The following is a 14,246-nucleotide window of genomic DNA, read 5'->3' as shown; positions in this document are numbered from 1 at the left end:
ATCTAGTAATCTTATGTGAGCTTAAAAAACAAAAACAAGTGTGCTTGGGGGACTAGAGAGATGGCTCAGTGGTTAGGAGCCTTGGCTGGTCTTCCAGAGGACTCTGGCTCACAACCAGTGGTCCAACTTCTTTTGATGGAACTCCGAAGGCACCAGGCACACATGTGGTGCAGAGACATACATGCAGGCAAATATCCAAAAACATAAACCCAAACCCAAACCAACCAAACACAAAACCCCACAAAATCAAGTGTGGTGCACACACCTTTCATCCCAGCAACTGAGGAGGCAGAGGCCGGTGGATCTTTGTGAGTTCGAGACCACCTGCTTCCAGTAATGAGTTCTGGGACAGTCAGAGCCATATAATAGAGAGATTTTGTCTCAAGAAACAAATCAAAATAAAAAAAACAAAAACTTAATGAAAATATAAAGAAGTGTCTGTGCTCACACGGGCATCCATGAGGGAGAGGTAAAGATCTCCCATTTCAAAAGTCCTTATCTATCTATCTATCTAGATATCTATCTATCTATCTATCCATCCATCCATATCCATCTATCGTTTTTTCTTTTTTTTAAAGATTTATTTATTTATTATGTATACAGTGTTCTGTCTGCGTGCCAGATCTCATTACAGATGGTTGTGAGCCACCTTTGGTTGCTGGGAATTGAACTCAGGACCTCTGGAAGAACAGCCAGTGCTCTTAACCGCTGAGCCATCTCTCCAGCCCCCATCTATCGTTTTTCAAGACAGGTTTTCTCTGTAACACCCCTGCTTGCCCTGGAACTCGCTTTGTAGACCAGGCCTTCCTCTTCCTCCGGAGTGCTGGGATTAAAGGCGTGCCCCACTAACCGTCCGTCTTGTTTGTTTCTCTTGACTGAGTTTTTACTTACGTTTAGCACTCATACTTGCTGTCAGTGCTGTCTCAAAAAACCTCGAAGGGGAAAAACCTAGAAGGGCTTCTGCTCAAGCCTGCTCTGTACCATGTCCTTGCTGCCCGTGTGCTCCTGTGGGGTTCATGGGAGGACAGTGCACACTCGGTCAGTTGTTAGGCAAATGTCCACCGTCCCTGTCTGGTGATGCTCGGTGTCACGGAGTGAAGTCTTATCCCTCCTCTGTCTTATCCCATTCTCTGGCTTGCAGCAGGCGGTGACAGGCACCTCTCAGCTCCATGGAGGACAGTAGCTCTGTGATGTGCTTGTGGTTTCAGATGTGGGTGGCCCATGTCCGCCTGCTGAGACTTATCTCCTGGATCAGGTAAGGGGCTTTGCAGTTCACGCGAGGACAGTTGGCAGTAAAGTCGCCTCCTGGCTGGGGTTGCCTGCGACTCTCTATGGCCCTGAGAAGATGCACCTCAGAAGGTGAGTCTGTGTTTAGGGCTCCCCTCTTCTCAGATTAATGTGAGCTTCAGGAGGCAGAGAGGTACTGTGACCCCGGTGACGTGGGTGACAACCTCCTGCGACGTTGCCTAGTGCGCTGGTCTCGACCGTCTCCCAGAGGTGGCATCTTTGCAGAGATAATTATGAAATGGCAGACTGTGCAGTGTTCAGGGCTGGGGTGGGGGTGAGGGTGAGGACAGTGTGTCCATGCCCTGAAGCGACAGAGCGAAGGAGCAAGCTTGTTAGGACGCATTGCTGATTGTGGAAAAAGCTTTGCTTCTCTGATTGAGCTGACTTTTGGGGGGAACAAAACCTAACAGCGTAGGCCCAGGGTTGGTAAAGTCCCTCTAAACCCCCAGGTCTTTGGAAAGCTTCATGGTAGAGGAGGCTACGGGGGCAGTGCATGTGGGTGGGATTCCAGGTTAGCTCGGTGGGGTTGGGGGTGGGGAGAGGAGGAGGGCGTGTGGTGTGTGGGTGAGCAGCATTCTGTTTCCGGGTTACTGGGCTTCAGGAGGCTGTTTTTTCTGGGACTCCCCCTCTCTTCCCTAACTTGATCTTCCCAGGACGCTGATGCTCTTGGCTTACTCTTGGCCAGGGCTCGACCTCCTGGGAGTAAACTATAACCTATGACTCCCACGATGGTGAAAAGTCCTGGATACCCCCAGGGGCAGGGTGGCTTTGGGAGGGCCTGGGAGGGCATTTTTGTTCAGGAGTTGGGCTGGTGCAAGAGGCGTGCATTATCAGGACCTCACCCATCTGGTTTAGTCAGCCTCGCCTGCAGGTGGCTTTGGGGAGGCCCCTGCCAGTGCAGGGCATAGGAGGCACTTCCTCACGAAGGCAGTGGGAGTAACCGGGCACCATTTCCTCCCACCCACCCACCCTTCAAGTGCACAGTGTTAGTACATCTGCCTGAGCCCTGCCTTGGCCGGGACCTCTTGTTCGGGTGCTGAGAGACACAGCTAGCCGAGCCTGGGCACAGTCGTCCCATCAGGCAAGGAAGCTAGGCTGGAAGGTGGACAAGCGCTCTAGGATGGGCAAAGAAGCCAGTTGGAGGGACGGAGTAAGAATGCCAGGAGAAGCTCCCTGGGCACCTCCCCACCAGCTTCCCGGTGCTATTCAGAGCTGCCACCCTTCTTTTCTTCCCTGGTACACCCACCACTTCTGGAGCCGGCCTTGTCCGAGTCCAGCCAAGTGTGCCGTGGATATCTGCTCCATTAGCTGTCCTTCCTGCCGGAAGTATGTGGGAGGGTGCTTCTGGGGGACTTCCTTCTTGGCCCCTCATCTCGACTCCTTCCGGCCTGTCACTTGGTCCTCACCCACTTGGCCTGCTGGCGCCGTCCTTCCAGTTCTTACCATCCCCGCCAGCATCATCAGTGTCCTCACACGCCCTGTGCATGGCAGGATGTCCCCTGTGTCAGAGAAGGTCCTTACACCCCAGGGGGGCAGTTCCCAAGGGGAAGCTGGATCCTGGGCCCACCCCAGCCCCATTTCCTGGCACAGCTTCCATATGCCACAGGCTCCTGCTGCTGATGGAGAGAGGGGGGTGTTCCCCTCCAGAGAGGAGACACTGCTGGACAAGGTTCACCTAAAGAGCAGCCTCCTTCCATTCGCCTCCATTTCTGTGGGCTTTGTGCGTGGGCAGGGGAGTAGGGAGTTTCCCCCGCCTCTGGTAAGACAGAGAGCAGGGCCTGGGGAGATAACTCAGCTGGTAGGTGCATGCCTAGCGTGCACAAGGCCCTGGGTTCAACAGCCAGTACAGAGAAAAGAAAAGAAGAGACTGAGGGATGGTTTAGAGGTTTCGGGCACTTGCTGATGGCGGCGGTGGCGCACGCCTTTAATCCCAGCACTCAGGAGATAGAGACAGGCGGATCTCTGTGAGTTCCAGGCCAGCCTGTTTTAAAAAATGAGTTCTAGGACAGCCAGAGCTGTTACACAGAGAAACCCTGTCTGGAGGGGAAATATAACCTGGAATGCAGTTTAGTGGTAGAGTATTACAGTACCTCATGAGTGCATGTACACACACACACACACACACACACACACACAGAGCAGGGCTTGGCTGTGGCTTCTTGTAGAGTACTTACTTAGCTCTGTTCTTGACCACAACTGTATTGTTGTGATTAGTATCATCTTTTTTTTTTTTTTGAGACAGGGTCTTGCTCTGTAACCCTGCCTAGCTGATCTGAAACTCACTATGTCTCCCAGGTTGAACAGGATTCAAAATAATCATCCTGCCTCAACCTTTGGTGTTTTGCCTGCATGTATGTATGTCTGTGTGAGGGTATCAGATCCCCTAGAATTGGAGTTACTGACAGCTGTGAGCTGCCATGTCGGTGCAGGAACTGAACCTGGGTCTTTTGGAAGAGCAGCCAGTGTTCTTAACCGCTGAGCCATCTCTCCAGTCCCTATATACCTATATTTATATAGCTATATGGTTCTGTGCAGCAATAGGTAGAGGGAAAAATGCACTTGAAGGGAAGCTGGTTTGTGGCATGTGCCATACAGCACTGAGTAGCCCTGTGCCACTGGCCAGCTCCCATGCTGGTAGACAACTCTGGTCAGGGAGGATGGAGGGCAAATCCTGTATGGAGATCTTCTTCTGTGTCAAAGGCAGAGGCCAGTTTTTAGGACAACCTATCCATTGTAGTGGCCCAGAAAATCAGGGCAGGTAGGCCAACAGGGTCAGACTTGAATCTCAGAACATAGAAGATGTGGGGCTTTAATCCAGTCTAATGACTCTAGCTTGTGTCAAGTTGACATAAAATTAACCAGGATAGACCCTGCCTCAAAATAAAAAGTGAAAAAGAGGACCTGGAATGCAGCTCAATGGTAGACTATTAAAGTTCCTTGTCGGGGGTGGAAGAAATGGCTCAACAGTTAAGAGCACTGACTACTTTTCCTGAGGACCCAGGTTCAATTCCCAGCACCCACATGGCAGCTCACAACTGTCTGTAACTGCAGCTCCTGGGGACCCGAAACCCATGGCAAATCACCAAGGCACATAAAATAAAAATAAGTAAATTATTAAAAAAAGTACCTTGTGCATGCAGACACACACGCACACGCACACGCACACGCACACACACACAGAGCGGGGCTTAGCTGTGGCTCCTTATAGAGTATTTAGTGAGCCCTGTTCTTGACCCGTGACCACAACTGTATTGTTGTTGCTGTTTCTGGTATTAGTATTATCATTTTTTTGAGAGGCTGGGAGGCTAGGGCTATATCCTCACACCTGATGTGAAGGGCTATGCTGGGCAGTGGTGGGGGCTCCACAGCAGGACTGTATGCCCGGGAGTATCCATTTCAAGATGGTGGGTGTTGGTTTCTCCAGGTTCTCACAGGTTCTGTAGCCTGGTGTGTATGGGTTGTGGTCAGACATTTTTGATCTGAGCCCAGCTCCTTTTCAGGGATCAGTGAGAGTTCAGTTGCCTCCCTCTGTCCTAAGCACCTGGCCCACAGTCTGTCTGTCGCGGAGGGGAGCCCTGCCAGTGATGTGTTCCAACATGTACTGGTAGCGCTGCGGGGACAGAGAGGTTTGTGATGTCCAAGACTGTGGCCTCGTTGGTGAGGTCAAGCCCCAGGACCCACACATTGCACTCAGAAAGTTCATGGATGGTGTGGCAGTTTGTGGGACCCCTTCCTAAAACAGGGGTCCAAGAGTCACATGCTGGGTTAGTCTCTGGTCTTCCATCATTAGAAGGGTAGTGACCCCACCCTCCCCAAGTTGCCCAGTACACATGGAGGTTCCCTGTGCAGAGGAAATGTTCCCCACCCACACATCTGCACCGGGCCATCTCCAACCCTGGTGCGCCTGCCTCTGTCCCTGGCTAGAAACGGGGTACGCTGGGCTGGAAGTCACTCTCCTCCTTCCTCCCAAGCCATCTGCTCACGCGTCAACCCGAGGCTGCAATGGGTGATCCTCTCCAGGGGTGGCAAGTTGTCCCTGAGGTCTGTGTCAGTTCTCAGCTGGGAGTTGTGGCAGCGCTGATCCTCCCCCCAGGTTCTGTGAGTCTAGGATCCTGCTCTCATAGACCCTCGGAGCATTTGAGAATATGTGTCCAGCCTGGGCTACAGAGTGAGGTCCAGGAAAGGCCCAAAGCTACACAGAGAAACCCTGTCTCGAAAAGAGAGAGAGAGAGAGAGAGAGAGAGAGAGAGAGAGAGAGAGAGAGAGAGAGAGAGAGAGAGAGAGAGAGAAAATATGTGTCTCATCCCCACTTGGCCAATGATCACCACGAGAGGTGACACACACTTTCCGGGGAGCTTAGTTTTCATGTCTTTGGTGACCCAGGTTGCAGGCTCCATCCCAGAGGAGGACAAAGCCTTAGTGGGTTTGTCTAGAGGTACAGACGGACGGGCAGACTGCTGGGTGGTGGGTTGGAGAAGTCTGTCTTGGGGTTGTGCAGACAGGCTACTGGGTGGGTGGGTCAGGGTGCTGCCTGCTGAGGTGATGCCGGCTCCTGAAGGCCAGGACCGAGGGCTCTGAGCTTGTGTGCTTCCTTCTTCCTTATCACTCATCAGGCTTGTATAACCAGGGTGGCCCTGCTTCCTGCTCAGGGGCTATCAGTGAGCCATCTGTAGATGTAAATGGGGTGACAGGGCCTCAGTAGAGTCTCATCCCTCCTCTCAGGAAGTCAGGCACTTTCTGAGAGGTAGCTTCTGGTCTCCATCCACTTCTGGCTCCTTGGGGATCCCAGGGCTCCGGGTCTTGCTCTTCTCAGGGGCTTCCCTTTGTGGGACGGCTGAGAACACCACATGACATACAGTTTGGAGAGAGCTGTCTGTTACCTAGACATCTGCTATCTTCCCTGTGTTCCCAGGGCAGAACTCTGGGAGAAGTCTATTTCTGGAGTAACAAATAAGTCACTGCACAGAGACTTGTCCTGTGACCCCGAGAAGAACCCTGGTCCTCTATGTGGCTCCACTTCCGCATTGCGAATGGACAGTCGTGAGAACCTAGGCAAAGCTGGGCGCGGTGGTGCATGCCTTTAATACCAGCATCCCAGCGCTCAAGAGGCAGAGGCTGGAGGATCTCTGTGAGTTCGAGGCCAGCTTGTCTACAGAGTGAGTTCCAGGACAGCCAGGGCTACATAGAGAGACCTCACCTCAAAACAAACAAACAAACAAACAAACATCCAAGACAGAAAGTGCAGGTATTGCCGAGCCTAGGGCACCAGGCTGAGAGGGACGGCAGGTAAGTGTGGACATGCTGCTGTCAGAGCCTAGGATCCAGGAGATCTGGGTCTGAGGGGGCAGCTCAGTGCTGAAGGCACCAGTCCTCGGTGGGGTCGAGTGGCTTTCCTAAGCTTCAGTTAATCAGGGAAGCTGGCGAGCTGTGCCCAGTCCTGTCCACAGCACATGGTAAGGGCATCTGCTGTGGGAAGCAGGCCTCCTACCGGGTGCCTAGCACAGGGGTGCCTCCCACAGGGGTGCCTCCCACAGGGACACATCCCACGGGGGTGCCTAGCACAGGGGGTTCCTCCCACAGGGGACGCCTCCCACAGGGGACGCCTCCCACAGGGATGCCTCCCATGGGGTGCCTCCTACAGGGACACTTCCCACGGGGGATGCCTCCCATGGGGTGCCTAGCACGGGCCCTACAGTTGAGTCTTTTGCAGGTTGGCCCTCGGAGAGGATGGCAGGGAAACAGGTCCTGGGCCCCTGGTTCCTGGTCTACACCTGCGTCAACTCTTGTGTCTGCTGGGGAGCCTCCGTCCCAGAGCCCGGAGCAGGTGAGCGTTGGGCACCATATCTCCCTGAGGTGGCCGGATAGAGTTAGGGACAAGCTGTCATCTGTGACAGCCCAGAGAAAAGCATGGACCCAAACATTGCTGGAACCTGTCCTCTGGTGTCCACTATCTCCCACCCCACAAAGCTCTGAGGTCTGACTGGTCCTGGCACCATGGTCAAAACCCAGCCGTTCCCAAGCCTCTTATTCTGCCCCGACACATTCTCTGGGGACTTTCTCTGGAGTCTGTCTGGTTAGATCCTCCCCACCTACCTCAGCTCTGCCTCGAGGCCCTACTGTGTGCTCCCACCATCCCTATCCCCAGGGCCGCAGGCTGGGACATTCACCTGCCTCAGCAACAGTCTTTTCAGGATTGACTGCTCCTGGTCCACTCCAGAGCTGGGCCTGGAACCCAGGGCCTGGCTCCTCTTTACCAGGTGAGGATGGAGGGCCAGGCTGCGTGGGGGAGGGTACAGGGTCCCCGTGGTGGCAGCACCCATGCTAACCCTCGGCCTTTCCAGTAACCAGATGACGGACATCAGGCACAGGTGCACCTTCTGGGACAGCGTGTGTACCCTCATGCTGCCTCCGGAGGAGGTGTTGGTGTCGACCGATAACTTCACCATCACTTTGCACCGCTGTGTCCTGGGGCAGGAGCAGGTCAGCCTGGTGGACTCACAGTTCCTGCCGCAGAGACATGGTGAGTGGCACAGCCCTGCCAGCAGTGGCCTTGCTGCGTGGCTCTGAGGTTGTCGCCTTGAGCCTTCGGCTCTGCCTGAGGATCCTTGCCAAGCAGGACTTGAAGCAGATCGGACCCTGGAGAGGGGGCGTAAATGGCTGCCGCGGGGCCAGGGTTCCGGCAAAGACATGGCCAGGTGGGGCTATACACTACAGTCCGAGCTACTGGAAATGCACTTCAGTCAGAGCAGGAACTACTCTGGGAGGGCACCAGGAAGAACTTCCAGCAGCCAATTGTGAAGGAAATCACCTTGCTGCCCAGGACTTAAGGAAGTCATTGACTGCCTTTCCCCAAGGGGCTTTCCTGAATTAGTCTTCGAATGAGGTCCCTGGCCTGAAGGAGCCCTGACCATGACTTCTTGGCGATGTTCTTGGTCCCAGTTCTGGCCATGCTGAGGGACCCAATGGTAGCCACAGCCTCACTGGGCCCTTCTTGTTTCAGTTAAACTGGACCCTCCCTCGGATCTGCAGAGCAATGTCAGCTCCGAGCGCTGTGTCCTGACCTGGAGCATCAATTTTGCTCTGGAGCCCTGGAGGACACTCCTCAGCTATGAGCTGGCCTTCAAGAAGCAGGAAGAGGCCTGGGAGGTAACAGGGTGGTAGCTCCCTGAGGTCTTCTCTCCTGGGACTGGCTAGAGTCAGGGGTGAGAACAGATGGAGTCAGAGTTAGATGTGCATGTGTGTGCTGTCTACATACAAGCCTATGCTTGTGTGTGTGTGTCTATGAACATAGTGTGTGAGTGTGCCTGTTTGTACATGTGTGTTTGTATGTGTGTGAGTGTGTCTTTGCTCTATGCTTATATGGCTGAATGCATACTGGAGAGAGTGCACAAAGGTGGTGAGTGTGTACCCATAGATGTGTCTAAATATGTGCAGGTGGACTTGTTGGTACATGTGTGTCCATTCTTTGGGACCCTGCGCTCAGTCAAATGTCCCCAACCCTGCAGGAGGCCCGGCACAAGGACCATATTGTTGGAGTGACCTGGCTCAGCCTTGAAGCCGTTGAACTGAATCCTGGTTCCATCTACGAGGCCAGACTGCGTGTCCAGATGACTTTGTTGGAGGAGGTTGGGGGCACGGTAGAGGGGGAGTATCCTAAGAGCCACTGGAGTGAGTGGAGCCAGCCAGTGTCCTTCCCTTCTCCCCGGAGATGGAGACAGGGTAGGTGCTGTGTGGTGGCTGCCTTGTCACAGCCCGGGCCGAGTCTCTGTTCCTTGGGTCCTTCTGCCTCTCCTCCATTTTATCAACCTACAGTCTTCCCCTTGTTTCTGAGATGTGTGAGGCTTCATAGCTAGTGGCCACCGTTAGAAGCAAGGGTGTCCAGGACTGCACACTGGCTGATACTTCTGTCTGAGGCTGGACAAGACCTGGGTTTCCTTTGCGAGTGTTGGGCTGACCCTATGTGCGGTGATGACCATCAGCCATGTGGCAGATGGGAAGGGAGGGGTGCAGATGAGATCACCCCAGGAACATCAGAGGTGTGACACAAACCCCAAGGTCCATCGTAGACCCCTTCTGCTTCGACTCAGAGAACTAATGGTCACTTTTTTTCCCCCCATGAGGGGAACATCCTGGCACTGAGGCTGCTGACAGCCATGGACTCTTTCTGCCCCCAGGTCTCCTGCTCCCATCCTGGCCATGGTCGAATAGCATCCTGGTCACTGTGTCCATCTTTCTTCTGCTGACCGGCCTTATCCACCTTCTGTTCAAGCTGTCACCCAGGTAGGTAGGCCATGCATGTGGATATGAGTTTGAGTGTGTGTGTGTGTGTGTGTGTGTGTGTGTGTGTGTGTGTGTGTGAGAATTGTGGGCATGCATGTAAGTATGCTGGGGTACATGGGTATTAATACATGTGTGTGTGAGACTGGGGAACCACAGCTGCCTGTTGATGGCACAGATGTTATTCCTGGAGCTATTAGCTTCATCTGAGAGGGCACAGCTGGTTGCTTCCAGGCCCTGAACCCACTATTGGAGACCAGTCTGCAAAGGACACAGGCCATGGTGTAAATATGGGCGTTAACCAGAGAGGCTTCAGTGATCCACATGGGCTCCTGTTCTGGGATTTGTCCAGAGGTTTTATTTATTTATGGAGGCTAGGATGAAATGATGGGCATGTGTTGCTGTGCCTAGTAGCTCTTTGAGGCCAGGTTGGATGTAGCGGGCTGGCATCTGTAGGGAGAAAGGAGTTCCAGTCTTGGCAGTGACCTTAAGCTTTCTGGGGTGTCACATTGGGAAAGGCTTCTATCTGGGTCCCTTTGGTCCTAACTTTTCTATTTTGGCTTCAGGGTTGTGGGGGTCCCTGAACTTAAGTCCCTGTTCAGGATACCATCTGTGGGAGGCCAGCTCCCACCTTTTAAAAGGGTTCCTATGAGGAGGAGAGAGGAATAAGAAACTTTTAGATAGAAAGATAGCAGAGAGGAGACAGAAACACAGGATAGCTTTGGGAGGGCCTGGATCAAAATCCACTGACCCCTTCTGGCTCTTCAAAAGGGCTTTTTATAAGAATGCCAAGGGGCGTGGCAAAAGACCTCCCCCTTGTTAGATCAAAGCATACCGCACAGCCAAGTGCAGACCCCTCCACACACCTGGTAACAACGCCCGTGGTCCAATCATTCCCCTGTGCAGCCCTGCTGGGTAAGGCAAGCTCAGATCTCACTGGGAAACCTCTGTGGGTCTCCACGCAGGGTGAAGAGGATCATCTACCAGAATGTCCCCTCCCCGGCCGCCTTCTTCCATCCTCTCTACAGTGTGTACAACGGGGACTTCCAGGTGTGTGCAGGGGAGCGTCAGGGAGGCGGGGCCAAGCGTGGCACTACAGGGACAGATACGGCCTAGAAGTCTGCCCTGTGGAGCCGAGTTTGGGCTCCTTAGACTAGGGGGCATTAGCAAGCGTGGGGGCCTTGTCTATGCTCTGAGCCTCTTTTGTATATATAGTCGACTAACATTTGTACCCCATCTCTAATGGGCACACATTTTGCTGTGTTTATGGGATGATGATACGGGTCAGCTTTCCGGAGCACAGCAGTGATGGACTGTGAGATAGATACAGGGGGCATTTTGTGGAGGCTCCTAGTCCCTCGGAGAGACAGCATTTTTTGGGAGGCTCATCCCTCCAGTTGCTCCACAGAGGCTCTAGACTGTGTCTCTAGATTTGTGTGTCGCTGCATTTAGGGGGTGCCCACATCTGTCTCTCCTGGATGGCCCCGGAGAGCATTCTGGCATGGCTTTGCTTTGTCTTTGGCGCCTGTCACATCTTTCCTGTTATTTTGGCTCCTGGTTCAGGCTGCCATAAGCCCGTGGCCTCAGCTGAGGGGGGCACTGATGGGTCTTAACTCAGCGTTTCACACGTGGGAGGAGGGTAGAGTGCGCTGGGCACTGGCCCTGCTTGGCTCTGGGAGTGCATGGTAGCGCTTCCTGGAGAAGATCTGGGCTGTGCAGGGGGAGGCTGCTGCTCCCCGAGTGAGTCCCGAACATGCTCCCTGAGCCTTTCTCCTGCCCCCTGCTCTGATGCAGACCTGGACAGGGGCCCATAGAGCCGGACCACTACCAAGACAGAATGGTGTCAGCACTCCATCAGGAGGCTCAGAGTCCAGCATCTGGGAGGCCGTCACAACGCTCACCTACAGTCCAGCATGCCCTGCGCCGTTTTCCAGCCTGGAGTGGGAAGGCACAGGCCCTGGCTTCCCAGGGCCCCCAAGCTTAGAGCATGTGCTGCCACCAGGGTGTCTGGAGTTGGAAGGACAGCCATCTGCCTACCTGCCCCAGGAGGTCTGGGCCCCGATGGGCTCTGTCAGGCCCCCTCCTCTAGACTCAGACGGAGGCGGCAGCGACTACTGCATCTTGGACTGTTGTGAGGAGGGCCACCCCTCAGCATTGCCAGAACACACCCAGAGCCCTGGGCTCACACAGGCCCAGCCTGTGGCCTTCCTGTGTCCAGCAGGGCCTGACCCCTACCGAGGAATGTGAGCATTTTCCTCTCTTTCCCCTCGGACGGCACTAGACTCAGTCTCAGCTGGATGCACCATTTCTGTTTTGGGAGGTGAACTAAAGATTCTGGGACTGACCCTCCGGTGGGCGTGGGACTCCAGAGAGGAGGCGGCCAGCCGTGCATTGGTCAGAGGCTGTGTGACAGATGGAAGCAGCAGAGCTGTTCCTCACCGCTCTGCTCGGCCCTGTGGCGGGGAGGCCTCCACACTCAGTACCTCAGCATCAGGCTTCCCTCTCCCGCTTTCTGGCTTTGTCCCGGTCCTGAAAAGAGGGCATGACAGGGCTAGCCTGGGCCAAGGGGACGCCGCTGAGACAACGTGAACAGGTGAAGTGTGTCCTTTTTCTGTCCCTTCCCGAGGTGCCTTCCCCACTAAGACTGAAAGTGATGTTTTTGACTGTTCCAGACTGTGGGTGGCTGCTGGGGTTGGGGAGAATGGCGGAGCTTTGAGGAAGTGGGGTTGTCCATCTCTGAGGTCAGCAGGATGGAGCCCCACTGAATGGTTCAAAGAAACCTTACCCATCTGTATGAGTTACTTTTCTGTTGCTGTGGTAAAACCACCACGACCAAAAGTGACTTACAGAAGAAAGAATTTATTTTGAGGTTCCAGAGGGATGGGAATACATCGCGGTGCAGAGGCGTGGCGGTGAGTGGCAGTGAGTGGCAGGCACAGCGGCAGGAGCAGGGAGCCGAGAGCTCACATCTTAACCAAAAGCATGAAGCAGGGTGAGCCGAAGTGACCTTTTATTCGCCAAGCAAGGCTCCACCTCCTGAAGGTTCCACAACCTCTCCAAACCATGCCACCAAATGAGGACCAAGTGTTCAAATGTCTGAGCCTATGGGGACGTTCTCATTCAAACCGCCACACGCCCTCCTGCCCCCAGCCTTCTGGAGTTCCTAGGAGGAAAACTGAAGCCAGGGCCACTCCATGGAGATGGAAGGGACTGTTCCTCAGCAGCTGTGGCCTGTGAGGGGCACCGATACCCCGCTGCCTTGTGGGGCGGTCCAGAGGGAAGGATGGGTAGACAGAATCTGACTGCTACTTTCCTAGGCCTGCCCTAACAGAGTGCCAGGGACTGGGTGGCTACTACTATAGATTCATTTTCTCTGAAGTTCAGGGGCCTGGAACGGAGATGCCAAGAAGGCCATGCTCCTCTTGGGGGGAGGGTTGGTTTCAAGTCTTGCTTCACATTTTCTTTCTTCTGAACAACCTCTTCCATACTGAGACTGGATGCTGCCCCAGTGGCTGGCAGAGTCTGCCTCAGACCCTTACGTGCAAGCAGAGATTGTGATCCAGTGGGCAGAAACTTAGGCTGAGCAGGTGGACGCGTTCGTACAGATTTGGGGCCTTAAGGCACTGGCCCATCAGGAGTCCTCCTGATAGATTCTTGGAGGTTTTTTTAAAGGGTAAGCATGGAAACAATGGTGTGAACTGTGAAGATGATGTCTGAGGCCAGAACAGTGTGCAAGGGATAGCCAAACTCCTGCATGGTGGGCTCGGGGAGTGGGCGGGCATGGGGAGTGGGCGGGCACGGGGAGTGGGTGGGCGGGCACGGGGCAGTGTTGTAGGGTCAGAGCTGGTGTTCCGGGAGGGCTCACAACTCTGACCCCAGAGAAAGTGTTGGCTCACAGGCTCATGCATGGCATGACAGCCTCTACTTAGAACGGAGCGAGCTGGAATCCCCTCCAGTTCGGTTCCCCGCCTCATCTGTGCTGGCATGCAGAGATTTTAAAACAAGGATCGGGTTATTTAGAATAAGTACTTCAGTGGAATAAAAATCTCTAAGAGGAGATTTAAAATTTTATCTTTTAAATTTTATTTTTAAATTTATCTTTCATTTCAATAATTACCCTTTTTGTAGAGACACAGTATATACACCTACATAAATACTATTCTGGTCTTTACCATGCTTTTCTTCTTCTTTTTATTTTTTTTTTTGGTTTTTTGAGACAGGGTTTACCTGTATAGCTCTGGCTGTCCTGGAACTCACTTTGTAGATCAGGCTATCCTCGAACTAAAGTTTGTGTGTTTTGTAGGTCATGGAATGACCTGTGAAAACAATTAAAGACTAATTTCACAAAAGGCTGTTTAAGATTCTGGACTCTGGGGCTTTTTATTACATTCCTGTAACATCGTTCCCATGACCATCGCAGCTCTTACAAAAAGAAGTAAGATGCTGTTGATGAAAGTAATTGTCACCGATTATTTCCAAGTATAGTAACTAACGCTGGCAATGGTTACTAGGCAGCCATGACACCATTTGCCTGGGTGTGTGATTAGCATCTGTTACTTAGAAGCTTGAAGAAAGATGGAAAAGCTTAATATCTGCGGCAGTCCACTCAAAATACAGAAGTAACAGCTCATTAGAAAGAGTCACTTTGCTAGTCATAGTGGGAGCACACCTTAATCCCAGCA

General features: G+C 53.4%; 1 protein-coding gene across 1 annotated transcript; it reads left to right on the top strand.

Annotated features, from left to right (window-relative positions):
- The first annotated feature begins 819 nt into the window (after window positions 1-819).
- Window positions 820-13,335, top strand: LOC114709504 (interleukin-9 receptor-like). Its single transcript, XM_028893378.2, is given in 10 exon segments — window positions 820-1,359; window positions 6,998-7,111; window positions 7,433-7,544; window positions 7,629-7,807; window positions 8,288-8,433; window positions 8,793-9,006; window positions 9,462-9,567; window positions 10,530-10,614; window positions 11,359-11,764; window positions 11,767-13,335. Coding segments are annotated over 10 exon segments (1,416 nt in total). The 5' UTR covers window positions 820-1,331; the 3' UTR covers window positions 11,793-13,335.
- Window positions 13,336-14,246: the final 911 nt, after the last annotated feature.

The sequence above is a fragment of the Peromyscus leucopus genome, chromosome 8b, assembly GCF_004664715.2.
Source record: "Peromyscus leucopus breed LL Stock chromosome 8b, UCI_PerLeu_2.1, whole genome shotgun sequence".
NCBI lineage: Eukaryota > Metazoa > Chordata > Mammalia > Rodentia > Cricetidae > Peromyscus > Peromyscus leucopus.
Note: the sequence above shows the minus strand (reverse complement) of the source record. Positions and strands in the feature narration are given on the sequence as shown.